The sequence below is a fragment of the Phoxinus phoxinus genome (assembly GCF_949152265.1).
Source record: "Phoxinus phoxinus genome assembly, chromosome: 1".
NCBI classification, from domain to species: Eukaryota; Metazoa; Chordata; class Actinopteri; order Cypriniformes; family Leuciscidae; genus Phoxinus; species Phoxinus phoxinus.
Window position 1 is genome coordinate 31,418,114 of NC_136876.1, and position 14,244 is coordinate 31,432,357.

The 14,244-nt window shown below is 39.7% G+C and overlaps 1 protein-coding gene across 1 annotated transcript in view; it reads right to left on the reverse strand.

Annotated features, from left to right (window-relative positions):
• gna13b (guanine nucleotide binding protein (G protein), alpha 13b) overlaps positions 1–14,244 on the reverse strand; it is a 33,241-nt gene extending 18,997 nt beyond the window's left edge. Inside the window, exon 1 of the mRNA XM_079613390.1 lies at positions 13,840–14,244. Coding sequence (XP_079469516.1) covers positions 13,840–14,122 — 283 coding nt within the window. The 5' untranslated portion in view covers positions 14,123–14,244. The remainder of the gene's footprint in view (positions 1–13,839) is intronic.

Consider the following 14,244-nt stretch of genomic DNA (forward strand, 5'->3'; position numbering starts at 1 on the left):
GAATGATTTGCTAGCTTCGTCATGGTTTCATCAGCATTACGGGGTTTGCAGCTTTTCAATGATGTCGCGCAATTACGTCACTTCATAACGTTCCCATGGCAACAGGGGAAATGGCTGTGCTTGTGTGAAGTAAACGCAACATTTTTCAACTTTCTGCTAAGATATATGTGACTTTTTGCAACGAAAATGCGGGGATTATGAAATCATGCAAGCCCGCATATTTTGCGCGCGGAAATCTGCAATTTATGCGGCGAAAGTGCGGCGTATTTGAAAAAATGCGCCCCCCCACATAAATATGCGGACTTTGGCTGATTTTGCATTGAATCATCTGATCGCATAATCGCGTTTTTCTGGAGGGACTGATTCCACTAACGCACATCTACATCATTCAAACAAATCTCTGAATGTCTAATAAACATTTAATTTCACAAACCTTGCAGGTTTAATCGAATCCAGCTGTGATATCTTGTGAAGTGTGCATTTGAAGCCTGCGTAAACGTGTTACTGCGAGTGATGGTCGGTCCGTGCGAAGTAATAAAGATAGGCTATATGATCTAGGGCTGGGCGATAAAACGATAATGATAATTAGGGCTGGGCGATATGGCCTAAAAAAAAATATTCACAAAAAATCTGATTTACGATTTAAATCAATTAAATCAATTGAATTTTGTAATTAAATTGACAGAATCTGAGAGCTGAGAATTTGTTTAATATTAATAGTACCGTAACCTTCTCTGTCGGTGTCAGTGTCCTCTTTGCTTCGCGATTTTCTCTGCATGAGAAAATGGATGTGGCGTGAGAGCGTGTGGAAATTAAGTGACAACTGCGGCTGAGCAGTTGAGTCTGAACTACAACTACAACTGAATTAAATTTCGCTTTAATGGTGGAGGACGCAAAATTGTGTAAAATTCCAGTCTTGGTAAGTATACTCTTAACAGTCGGTTATAAAACGCATGTGACAGTGTGACAGACAGTATAATGAAAACAGCAATGAATCCGTGCACTAGCTCTAAAAGTGACAGCAGCCTGTCATTGTCTGTCATTAATGCTTTAATTGTAAGGAAAGAGAATGAATAGCCTATGTATTTAATTTAGTCAGGAATCAGAACTAAAAGACCATGTGTTATTTTACATTTGATTACTTTCAGTTTCTGTAGTATTTCTGAATACTAGTGTTAGACCTACCCAAAAACTTTCTTCTTTATTTGTATCTATTATTTTGTATAAATTTTTGCTACTTTTTTCAATTTAATTCAAAGATTGAAATCAAGCTTTCTTGTGTTGTGTAAACTCTTAACAAAATTACCCCATTGTAAAAACGCGATGAGTGAGCAAACATTTAGGTGAGATAAACGTAAAAAATTCAATTTTCAACAAAAACCAAAATGTCTATATCGTCATAAAAATCATTATAGCAAATATTCTTGAAATATCGTGATATAATTGAGACTATATCCCCCACCCCTAACACAAAGAAAAAAAGATGAATGTTTTACTGATGTACTTGTCCCAAGAAACAAATAAGAGCACGTGACATCCCCTACTACATCACTCCTGGATGAGGGTTTGAGTATCAGTAGTGTTGGTCTCTTGTTTTGTATACTCAGGTTATCAGCATAGGAGAGTCCCATATTGTGAGCTGGTTTTCAAACCTGTCTTTCTCTTTCAAAAACTGGCGTCCCCAGCAGTCATAGTACAAATAACCTGCTAAGCCTGTTTCCACTAGCAGCTCTCTCCCTCACAATAACAGAAAGACAGAGCACTTTTGACCTTTCTTTCAGATCTTTTGGCTAGTTTGGTGGCAAAGTAACAAAGAATGGTTATTGAAATAATGAATGGATTTACTTTGCGGTTATCTTCTATTCTGCATAGAAACCAACCAGCCTATTCCGTCCCAGATTTAAATAAACTGCTCTTTCTAAACCTTTGGTTTACAATCAGTTACGCTGCCAATATAACTCAAGCATTTGATGGAGGACTTAACACAATATTCTTCACCCTTCTAGACCTCACGTGCAGTTATAAGCCCGATCCAGGGTATTTCAACAGGATAAGACCTTAATTGTTCTTGCCACACATTCCAGTGTGAGGTGACGGCAGGTCAAGAGTATTTAACCAAAGGCCCTTTAAAAGGTGACCAATGTCCAAGTAGAAGCCCATTAGAGCAGCACAAAATGGCATGTAAATAGAGCTGTCTCTATTATATGCACGTCCTGCAGCACAATCAATAACAGCAGTCCATAGACACACATTAGCGAAAGCAAATAACCATTCTGTCTAAAATACTCATGCAATGCAGTTTCTTCCCTGTCCCTACAGGGTAGGAGCATGCCGGTCATTTAGGAATGAGATCGTGATCCTTAAGTGAATAATCATGCAGATCTAATAAGAGCTGCACAATTCTGGATAAATTGAGAATGTTTTATTACTGAACGATATAGAGTTTTTAAACAAATCTCTTAAAGGTCCCATGACATGGGGTTATTATATTATTTTATAATGTTTCCTGGGTTGCCCTTATAATGTTAGTATGTTTTTTAGATAAAAAATAGTCATAATTTAGAAACAAAAGGCATTTTTCCTAGCCCAGTTTTAGCCTCAGATTTGAACGCTCTGTTTGAAGGGGCGTGTCTGTGTGAGACTTCAGTGTAAGCGACCACTGCTGTGATTGGCTGACATGCTTGCATATGAAATAGCTACTTATTACATGTGAAACTCTCTCGAATACTTTTACTACAGTTCTTATTCGTTTTTACTATTACAGCTATCGAGATTAACAAATCGTCAGAAGTTTTTAAAGTATTTAGATCTATTCCCATCACATAAAATGTTGCCGTGATGAGCATTGCGCAAGCAGATGACAGTCTGTTGTTGATCGCGAGAATGAAGATCTTATTGCAACGCAGTTTCTGCACTCTCTCTGCTTTCACCAATGCAAACACGATGATGTAAATACAGTAAGAGCTTCATGTGCAGTGTAACGTGCGTCATTGATTTCATAACGAGTTTGGCAAGTGTCCAGATAAACTCGATCGCGCTGTGCCCATGAGAAAATGAGCTAGGAAGTATAGGAACGCGTGCGCGCGATTCCTACAAAGATTGTTCTTTGATCGCTTTCTGTATATAATTTATTCACAATTTAAATACGATTATTTTCATCCTACTAAAAGAAACGATGTGAAGTTTATATTTTAGTCACTGGCTTGACTTACTGAGGCATAAACAGCAGTATTGAACGATTTGAGAGAAAGATTACCTGTCTGAACTTGAACAATTACACATCAGAAAGTGTTGCTTGGTAGCTCGATCGATTTATTTTCAGACGTTCGTCGAAGCCAGCTCTATGACCCAAGTTGAGGAAACAGTCGTCGGTGAAATGTTTGCCGCAGACATGCAAAACTTTGTGGAGTTGTGTCGGCGCATTTCCAGAGGAAATGAAATGAATCCATCTTCTGGGGCTTGGATGAAGGAACTAAAAAAAGTCTTCGGTGTTCATTTGTACATCCAATTATTGAGCAATTATTATGCTTCACTCGCTCAAAAGCCATGATATCTCCCGTGGACAAACTAAAATCGCGCGCACGCGTTCCTACTTCCTAGCTCATTTTCTCATGCAGGAAATATTCTCAGGGCGGGCAGAGCAGAGAAAGGGGAGGTAACATTTCCTCCGTATGACGTCATACGGAGGAGATTCAAGATCAGCCCGATTGAGCTTCCACTTTCTCAAAGGCAGAGAAAGATAGCAAAAGCTCGATTTACACCGATTGAAATTTCTAGAAATTTGGGGACCATATAAAGGTTAGGGGAACTCATATTAATGTTAAAAAAGCTCAAAAAGTGAAAATTTCATGTCATGGGACCTTTAAATAAATGATTCAATAACAAATAAATGTTTGTGACAGTTACTTGTCGCCATCTACTGGTGTAACGATAAATACTTTCGCACCGGAGGAACCTTTTCATAGCTCCTAGAACTATTGGCAGAAGTACCCAGATTTATGCGTGTTCAGGAACTAGGAACGATTTTATTTCTTGGAGGAACTAATTTAGCTCCTACTTTAGAGAAGGGTCTAAACCAGCACTATAGGAACCGTGAGGTTAGTGTTCGCTGATTGGCCGAACGCAAACGAAACTCCAGCACCCGCTAGGAATGTGGCGGTGAGGATATTTTCCCACTGGTTAATGGAAGTGACAACATAATTTAAAGTCAAACGTAAAATGCGCCCTCCATTTAAAAAAAACGCTTCACAAACTAACTCTACGAACATGGAAGACAGTGATAGATGGGCTTCTTAACCTTTAGGCTAAGGAGGAACTCCAACGCAACTTTGAGGGGACCAGGCTAAACATGATCATGTATTTCTGCTCAGCTAGCAAACACTGTACTTCAACCACATGGCAAACGCTAATAACTTTTTCATATACGGTTTACTTTCTTTGTATTTCATATACAGTTTACTTTCTTTGTATAACAGTTCTATCTAATAACATATTAGACTGGACTTTAAAACAAATCGCATGAACAACTAATGAACACAGAAAATGTGCATTCTCAGCGTGGTCAGAAAAGTCTGCCATGCCGTCAAGATAAAAGTCAAAACAACAAGCGCGGCTTACGTCACTTCAGAGTTCCTACTGGCGGTGCGAATGCAACCAGGAAAATGTTCCTAAGGAAACCATTAGTTCTCAGGGAATCGCCCTGGTGGCTAGTTCCTAGAACTACCCGGTGCAAAAGCCCCTGATGTAATCGAAGCATCGTTTATTTGAAGTTCCAAGTTACTATCAAAATTTACTCTACTTTGATCACTACCTTAGACACTACCTTAGTGTCTATATCCGAACTATAAACTGTCAGTAATTACTCACCCTCATGTTGTTCCAACCCGTAAGACTTTCGTATTATATATTGATATAAGACATACAAGATATTTTTGAGGAAATCTGAGAGCTTTCCCACTCCTTCATAGGCTTCTAGGTAATGTCATTCTGCCGGTCCAGAAAAGTTAGTAAAGACATCGTTAAAAATAGTCCAAATGACTACAGTGGCTCAACCTTAAGTTTATCAAGAGACGAGAATAAAAACCCAAACCCCAAAATAATTACTTTATTCAACTATTAATTTTCTTCCGTGTGGGCTGCTGATGTAAGTTCACGAGAGCGCCACGACGCATGCCATTCATTTTGCGGCATTGGTAAGGCCCTTTAACGTTTTATCGTTGGTTTCTCACGATTTGGACATCCAGGAAATGCACACTTTAGAACCATTTTAAACACTACATCGAGACCCATCTGCGTCATCTTCTCAGTTCACGCGCATGCGTCGTGGCGCTCTCGTGAACTCACGTCAGAGGCCCACACAGAAGAAAATTAACACTTTAAACAAAGTTGTTATTTTAGTTTATTTTGCGCACACAACAATTATTCTCGTTGCTTAATAAACTTAAGGTTGAGCCACTGTAGTCACTTGGACTATTTTAACGATTTCAATTACTCATTCATAAACATCCGTCTCATTCTGAATGAATCAGTCGTTTGAACGAATTGTTTGAATGACTGACTCGCTCAATAAGACGATCACATGCCGCCACCTACTGGCGGATTAGTGTTATGCATAAAAGTATAATTCTTTCCAACATTTCTTATTTGTATACATTTAAAAACAATCTCATAACATTATTTAATGCAATTGTAATTTTTCAGTGAAGATTTTAAATAAATCAAAGCTGATTGAACACTGATGAGAAAATTGCTTCAGAATAAATTATATTTACAACCAGATGCACCAATTGATCGGCTGGTGACCGGAATTGGACGATTTTATGCCGGTCAAATGCACTCGGCCGCCACATGATTAACCTTTAGAGCGGTAGACTACGGCCCCATATATGGGATTTTTATTTCTGTGCCCATGAGAGTACGGTGCCACATATAAGATTTAAAATGTTCAGTGACGTCGCATAACTGCAGATTCATGCGCTTTCGCGCGTTGGCTGGTGCTGAGCCAGTCGGATGCGTTCAGCGCTGTTATATCACAACTATGCAGTGTTTTCAACCACATAATGTTTATTTTAGGTTTCAAACTAGGGGTGGGCGATATGGCAAAAATATGATATCACGATTTTTTTCAGGAAAATCACGATTCACGATTTTATCACGATTCCTTTTCATGTTGGTTTTACTATTTTGCAAGTGACTGAGCATCACAGCCAAACTAATGTCCCTATTTTAAAAACAAAGCCTTAGGTAACAAAATATAAAATAAAAAAGAATGGCAGATATTTAGGCCAAAGTGGCGAAGATAAAAAAATCTTTGTCATTTTCTTTGTTATTAAAAATTAAGAACAAAGATACACATACACAACTTAATATACAAATTAAATAAACAGTGCTTTATTTTTTCAGCTGGTGAATTTAACAGCATTGAAGAAAGTAATTAAATGAACAAATATGAAAATAAAGCACAACATCGACTTCACTATATACATTTTACATTGATTCTTATTAAAGCTACTATTAAAGTTCTCAGTCAAGAGTGAGTGAGATGCTTTGTATTTTGTTGTTTTATTAACAGGGATAGTTCTCTCAAAAATTAATTCTCTCAAGCCGTTTTAAACCCGACTAAGTCTCCCTCTTCTGTTGAAAATAAAAGTTATTTGGAGGAATGTGGGTAACCAAACAGTTGATGTACCCCAGTGACTTAATAATAGTTTTTTCCTACTATGGTAGTCAATGTGGACCAGCAACCGCCCGGTTAGCCACACTCCTCAAAATATCTTCTTTTGTGTTCAGCACAAGAAAGAAAATAATACAGGTTTGGAACAACATTAGAGTGAGTGAGTAAATAATGACAGAATTTTTATTGTTGGGTAACTGTCCCTTTAAGGACAAGCGGCAGCATGTTTACTATTAGGGCTACTGTCACTTTAAGATCTGCGCGCAACGAGTCTAATATACACGCATTTGACAAGCAGATTTTTTCTTAATTTTTTCTATTGTTCTTTCACTTTAGACATAACCAACTTTGTTTATGTAAACCTTGTGTGTATTTGACAGTATTAGCGCAATAAGACTCGAAAGATAACTTAGCCCAATAATCAGATGCTGTTAGACAGGCTTTTAGTGCATGCGCGCGTCGGCGGGTGTAACGTTATTGCGCTCAGAAAAGCGCTCGTTAGAACAGCACATCAGCAGCGAATGACATGTTTAACCGGCAAGGCTTTAAAGCACATGCAAATAATTAATTTTTATGAACTACAGTGTCCCGTTCCTCTGCATTTCATGTGGATATACGTCGCGCTGTACAGTATCTTGAGACGGAGGCGCCAGAAATGCAAACTGATAAAATGCACGATCCTACGATATTTCTTCAAAAGCAGATCGTGGAGACATTTTAATCGTCCACGATCAAAAATCGTAATATCGCACACCCCTATTTCAAACATTTAAATACACATAAGCACGAGTAAAACAATACATTTGGAGTTTGTAAAATACACACTGATGTCTGTGAAAGCAGCAATAACAATCTATTCAAATATTATTTGCCGACGTGTGTTATTCATATCAGACAAACATAGGCTAGTGGAAGTAACTATAAAGTTTACTCTATTCTACTCAACAGTTCACCGGCCACTTTCTTGCATGTATTTCGGGAGAAACTGATGAATTCACGTGCTGTAAATACGACTGACAATGGACAACATGGTGGCGCTCATCTCACGTTATAGATCAAGATCAAGATTATTTATAAAGGTTTTTAAACGAGCAAACACAAGTATTTGAAAATCGGAAAATATCAGATAGTTGATGACATGGTAAGCAAGTTTGTGAATATTTTTAATAAAAAAGGGAAATAAAAGCGACAAAGAGGGACTAAGTGCCTCAAGTGGAGGAGTTTAAGTATCTTGGGGTTTTGTTCACGAGTGAGGGAATGATGGAACGGGAGATTGACAGACGGATCGGTGCAGCTTCTGCAGTAATGCGGTCGATGTACCGGTCTGTCGTGGTGAAGAAAGAGCTGAGCTGCAAGGCGAAGCTCTCGATTTACCGGTCAATCTACGTTCCTACTCTCACCTATGGTCATGAGCTTTGGGTCATGACCGAAAGGACAAGATCCCGGATACAGGCGGCCGAAATGAGCTTTCTCCGCAGGGTGGCTGGGCGATCCCTTAGAGATAGGGTGAGGAGCTCGGTCACTCGGGAGGAGCTCAGAGTAGAGCCGCTGCTCCTCCACATCGAGAGGGGTCAGCTGAGATGGCTCGGGCATCTGTTCCGGATGCCTTCTGGACGCCTTCCTGGGAAGGTGTTCCGGGCGCGTCCCACCGGGAGGAGACCCCGGGGAAGACCTAGGACACGCTGGAGAGACTATGTCTCCCGGCTGGCCTGGGAACGCCTCGGTGTCCCTCCGGAAGAGCTGGAGGAAGTGTCAAGGGAGAGGGAAGTCTGGGCATCTCTGCTTAGACTGCTGCCCCCGCGACCAGGCCCCGGATAAGCGGAAGATGGATGGAAAGCGACGACAAAAAAAAAAAAAAAACTGGTGTATCGTGTGACGTGTCGCTAGAAGGAAGAGATGATCGGTTCACGAGCAGATTTAACTGATACTCTACAGCGATCTGACAGACACATTAAAGAGCCACAAAATGGTATTTATTATTTAAATTTCTTTTTTTTTAAATGACCAAATTTGAAAGGTGAGACTGTTTAATACGTTTATTATAAAAAGTAACCTGGTCTGTCCTGTCTGTCAGCGCATTGTCAGTCTCCTCTCTGCTCCGCGATGTATTTCTCACTGCGTGAGAACATGGTGTTGCGTGAGAGCGGCGTAGCATGTCAGGCATAGCAACAGTAACTAAGGGGGGAGGGTCTTTGCGAACGCTAAGTCTAATAATAATAATAATAATTTCATCAAAATTGAAGCTAAAGCCTATTGGCTTAGTCCCAGCGCAAGCAGCAGCCGCCTCATTTGCCGACCATTCAAATGGGATAGGGGTAAAGTTACTCAGGGGTAGTAGGCCGTCGATTAACAAAATGCTGAAATATATTTTAAAGTATGTCAGTGAGCCTCCGTCTTGCCTCGTCTTATTTTACGTTCAAATATATGCATTATAAACAAACTGTCATTATTTCCAAGCAATAGGTGTTTTTGTTAATCCTGTCGACATTTAGTTGTGAATGGGGAACACTCCTACACAGCTTGATCCACGCCCGGCATTTTAGGTTTCGGCCGGGAAGGGAAAAAATTCCACCCCCCAGTCCAAACTTTTAGGATGCCGGGTATCAGATTTGTACAATCCATAAGCACAACGCTTCGCATGTTTCCCTCGCTCGAAAGCTTGCCAGACCTCCCGCGCCTAGTTACGGTTGCTAAGCCACAATTGGCCAGTGGCAGCTTTCAGGCGTGGCTTAGCGAAGGGTCAATTGGGGGGTCTGTTAGAATATTTTAAACTTACGCGGGTTTAAAGAAACAATAAAAAATAAATGTGTGTGTGCTGTAAAATGGTTAAAAAAAGTTAAATCGGAATCGGCTAAAATCGGTATCGGCAGGTCAAACTCAATGAAAAATCGGAATCGGCCAAAAAAAAAAAAAAAGTAAACGGTGCATCTCTATTTACAACACACACAAAAAATTCCGGACAAGCAACGTTTTTACTTAACGATTAAGGACATGAAAAGGCTTAATGTCGAGCCCTGAAGGCTAACGATTAATTGATCGTTAATTTAAATGACCATCGATCAATTTGTATAAATTGACATCCTTAGTCCAAACTATCATTATCAGAGCATGAGAGTAGAGTGGGTAGCAGAGGAGTGAACGAGAATGTAGCATCATTTTACCAGCGTTGCTCAGCACGGCTATACCACACCATGTTACAGCTATTGCAAACAGAAACAAGTCTACTACAGATAAATTTCATGTCGGCACGTTATTTGAGCAGACATTGCTTTTCCGGTGAGTGTGAGAGGTACATGAGTGGAGCGTTCGCTTGGGCCATGAGTGACTGAGCAGAGAGCGCAGACACGGAGCAGAACATTGAGCAGAGCAAACTGGGTGCCGGTACAGACACAGCCTGAGTTACTTCAAAGTTGTGCGCCTTCGGAAGCGGAGCTGTCGCCAAGTTACAAAAAGGGCTGTGAAAGTGAAACCTGAGCGCTGAACACTGCAGTATATATTTTCGTCCTTTTTTTTTGGCCACCAAAATTTTGGTGTGTCCCTAGTTAAAATGTATATGAATGTGTAAAGGTAAATGTCTTTAGTCCTGTAAATGGTTTCTACAACTTCTACAAAGTTTTTAATCATGGTTAATTTAGTTCATTAGCTTTCATTAGTTTATTTTAAATGGTTTTACATTGTGACAACTTAAAATATATATATATATTAACATTTAGCCTCTATTAAAAAGAGCTCAAAACATGCAAAATAGTTTTTAAAAAAAAGAACAAAATGATGTTTAAAATAGTTCTAGACGAAGTACAGTACATCACAGGACATGTCAATTTGTCAACTAAATGCAGCAGACAGGGAAAAAAAAAAGTTAACGCCAAAGACACTCAGTTGTGCCGGAAACTGAAAATGTAGAAAGATGCGCTCAGAAGCGTAACCCCCTTGACTCATCCCACATCTGTTGTGAAGTGGTGTGTCCATGTGACCTCACGATATGCATGTGTACTTTCACCTTAAAATTGACTATGTCTAACAAAACAACTCTTCAAATCTGTACCATAACCGCAGATGTTAATGGAACCTTAGAACTAGATGAGGTCTGGATGAGATCTAGCATCAGCAAGATATAATTTAACATTGAATTCTATAAACAACAGCAGGATGCAACAAATGCATGCTGGGCTAAACTATTCAAGATTATAAACAGAATCATGCCCGAGTTAGAAAAGATAAACAACCTGCTAGAGAGCTTGAAAGAGAAATCACAGAAGGCAGGATTTCATCCATACTGTCCAACAAACTCACAGGATAAACTACACTGACACAGCTGGCGTTTCAGTCCGGTTACACAATGTGAATGATCAGGGCTGATATTCTGTTCTCTCAAGTGAAATCTTTTAGAAAGTAGTAGTTAATTGAATGAGCCTGGCTGTCAATAGAAACGTAATGAGAGAAATTAAATAAACAGGTTTCCATCCACCCACTTTTAAGCACATTTGGGGTTAGTGCTGGATGGAAACGACAAGATGTGCATCAATTCTAAAAATGCGCTTAAAACTTATACGCTCAATTTAATTGGAAACATTTTTTTTATCCGATAAGAAAACATGCACATAAAAGACGATGTTTTGGTCATTGTGAAATGCCTGAGCTAAGTGGCTCTGTATAATTCCCAGCCAGAACTGTTTTACACAACTGCGCTCCCAAACATCAGGCATCCGAAAGCAAAATAACATAAGCATGTTTATTGCTTTATCTGCATCCTCTGAGGCACACGCAATTTAGAAAATTATTAGGCTATATACAGTGGCTTCTCCTACTTTTCTTGGTGATATTAAGCACCAGTTTATCAGGAAGTGATGGTTTTGTTGTTTGACTTACTGGATGGAAACTATGCTTTTTTTTCGGAAAAACTTAATGTGAGATTTAGATTTTGCACAAGTTACATTTGTAACTTTGGATGGAAACATAGCTAATTAGAAGAGTTTATTAAAAATGAAAACCCTTGCTAGGTGCCCCCTGCCCTCTTCGGTCTCTAACAAAGTGCATTAAAAGTAGTTCGCACCTGCCCTCTGACCTTTCTAAGCTAAAGAGGAACATCTGTAAAAGCCCTGATGTTTTCAGTCGATTCTGTTGGACTGACATTCACTACTGTTTAAAAGTTTGCCGTAAGATTTTTTTAAACAAATTAATACTTTATTTCATAAAAAATACAATCAAGGAAATATATATATATATATTTTATTTTATTTTATCAGTTTGCACAAAAATACTAAGCAGCAAAACTGTTTTCAACATTAGCAAATCAGCATATCAGAATGATTTCATGTAGGATCATGTGACACTGAAGATTGGAGTATTGATGCTGAAAATTCAGCTTTAACATCATCACAGGAATAAATGACAGTTTAAAATATATTAAAAATAGAAAATTGTTATTTTAAATTGTGTTTTGATCAAATAAATGCAGCATGGGTGTACATAAGAGACTTCTTTCAAATACAAATTGTATTGACAAACTTTTGAATGGCAGTGTACATAAAAACACTCCATCACTTGGTACTGGCTGGCGCTTCATGAGGTCGCAGGGCAGCTGCAGTGCTAAAACATAACTAGTTGTGTGTTAGAGATGTGATCACTGGCCAATCGGATCTGTCAAACAGTGAGAAACGGTTCTGCCGCAAACACAACATCTCTACATGAGAGTAGAATCTCAAGTGAAACGTGCGAAAGGAATTAAAATGCTACAGATAGTTAGTGTCTCTAGTCATTATAGGGAGACATTTCTAAGGAATGCCTTAGGATTAGATCCAAGCAGCCATTTGACTAAATGCTTCCTGTTTAAGTTGAGTTAGGGAAGGATATGGTGTTTAGCGACTGCTACAGACGAGTCTCCACGAGATTACAGCTGAACCATTTGTCATTGCGGTGCCTTTGTAAACTATGACCGCTGTGACATTAATCTCGTACAGGAAATCTCAAAATCTTTTCATAGTAATAGGCACTGGAAATCCCCGACTGAGGCAGGCCAAACGGGGAGCCCCATATTATACAAGGTGGGTATACTGATTTATCACATCCCTTTTTTGAAAGACAAAAAACATGTCTGAAGACAGGGAGAGAAAAAAAGACATGCCTAAAAGGTTAATAAACTCACTTTTTGAGGATCATCTGACACCATTAAATTGGTTCAAACTGTCTGCATCTCAAAACAAAATTGTCAGAAATAGTAAAGCTGGGTTTCTTCCATAACAGGTGCTGGTGAGTGCCAGTGTGTTAACCCATGTTCTCCTCATCATGTGCTAGTCTGAGAGCTCTGGACTCCACCCATTTCACAGATGCCCGAAACACGTGAATCCAGACACGTCCTTTACAAGAAATACATACACATGTTTGAAAATCGCCTGTTCATTTAAAGTTTAAAAATGCCACAATGAAGCCAATAAATAAGAGGCTTTGAATATGAGTTGAGTGGTGTGCTTTTGGTAGACACCAGTCTCTTTGTTATTTATGAGACAGGCTCAGCATACCAACAACCAAGAGAGCGGATTTTCAATTTAAGCCAAGCTTTACATACTGGATTGATTTATTTGACATAATCCAGTTTCAGTTATGGCATTAAAACTCGGACAGACAAAACATTAACACACACGAGGGGAGATTTCGCGAATCTTTAACGTTAAACAGAGATTCTGGTTTAAAAAAAAAAACTTAGATACTACGGAGTATAATATTTCAGAAACGAAAATGTATGGTACTTTTATAAAGTACCAGGCTGAGTTAAATGAGTCAAGAAGAGTCGTGCTCTTTTATGAAGACGTTAAAAACTTGAGCGCTAACGTTCATTTCTGACGAAATTCAAAGCCGAGCCCTGCTTTTCTAGACCACGCAAATCACGCGTGAGATTGAATCCACATGTTTAATCTGACAACAAGCTAGGAGACGGTTTAGAAAGAAACCAGGTCCTCCGCGGAGGTCTTTGTTCAAGACCGCGGCGGGGAAAAGTTGAGAGAATAACATGGGCGTTTCTCCTGGGCAGGTTACAGCGCAACTTCAGCTAACGCTAACGCTAAACCTCATTTCTCGGTCCTCTCATCCCTCTCGACCCCGTTCAAAGTCAAGTTTTGACCCGGCACGCCACTTTGCATAGGTCTGTGAATGAGAAACGCGCCTCCTACCTTTCATAACATTACTGTAAATGGTGGTTTTGAACTCTTCTTTGGCCCGCTGATCGAAGTCCTGCCCGTGTATGATGCGCATCTGCTTGAGGAAAGTGGACTTGCCGCTCTCCCCGGCGCCGAGCAAAAGTATCTTGACTAACCGTTTCACATAGGGTTTGTCTTTCATGAGACCTCGGTCAATTTCTTTAGATTTCCTTAGTTGTTCCGCCTCGCTGCTGTTGAGAAGACAGTCTGGAAAACAAACGGATAGAAAGGACCGGGACGGCAGGAAATCCGCCATCTTTGTGCAACTTCATCGATACAGTAGGGAGTGAAACTGCGCGCGCCTGAGTGCTAGTGGCGGGCGGGGCTTCGTTACCGACACTCGCGCGCGCGCGCTGTTCTCTGCTCGCTGATGAAAGT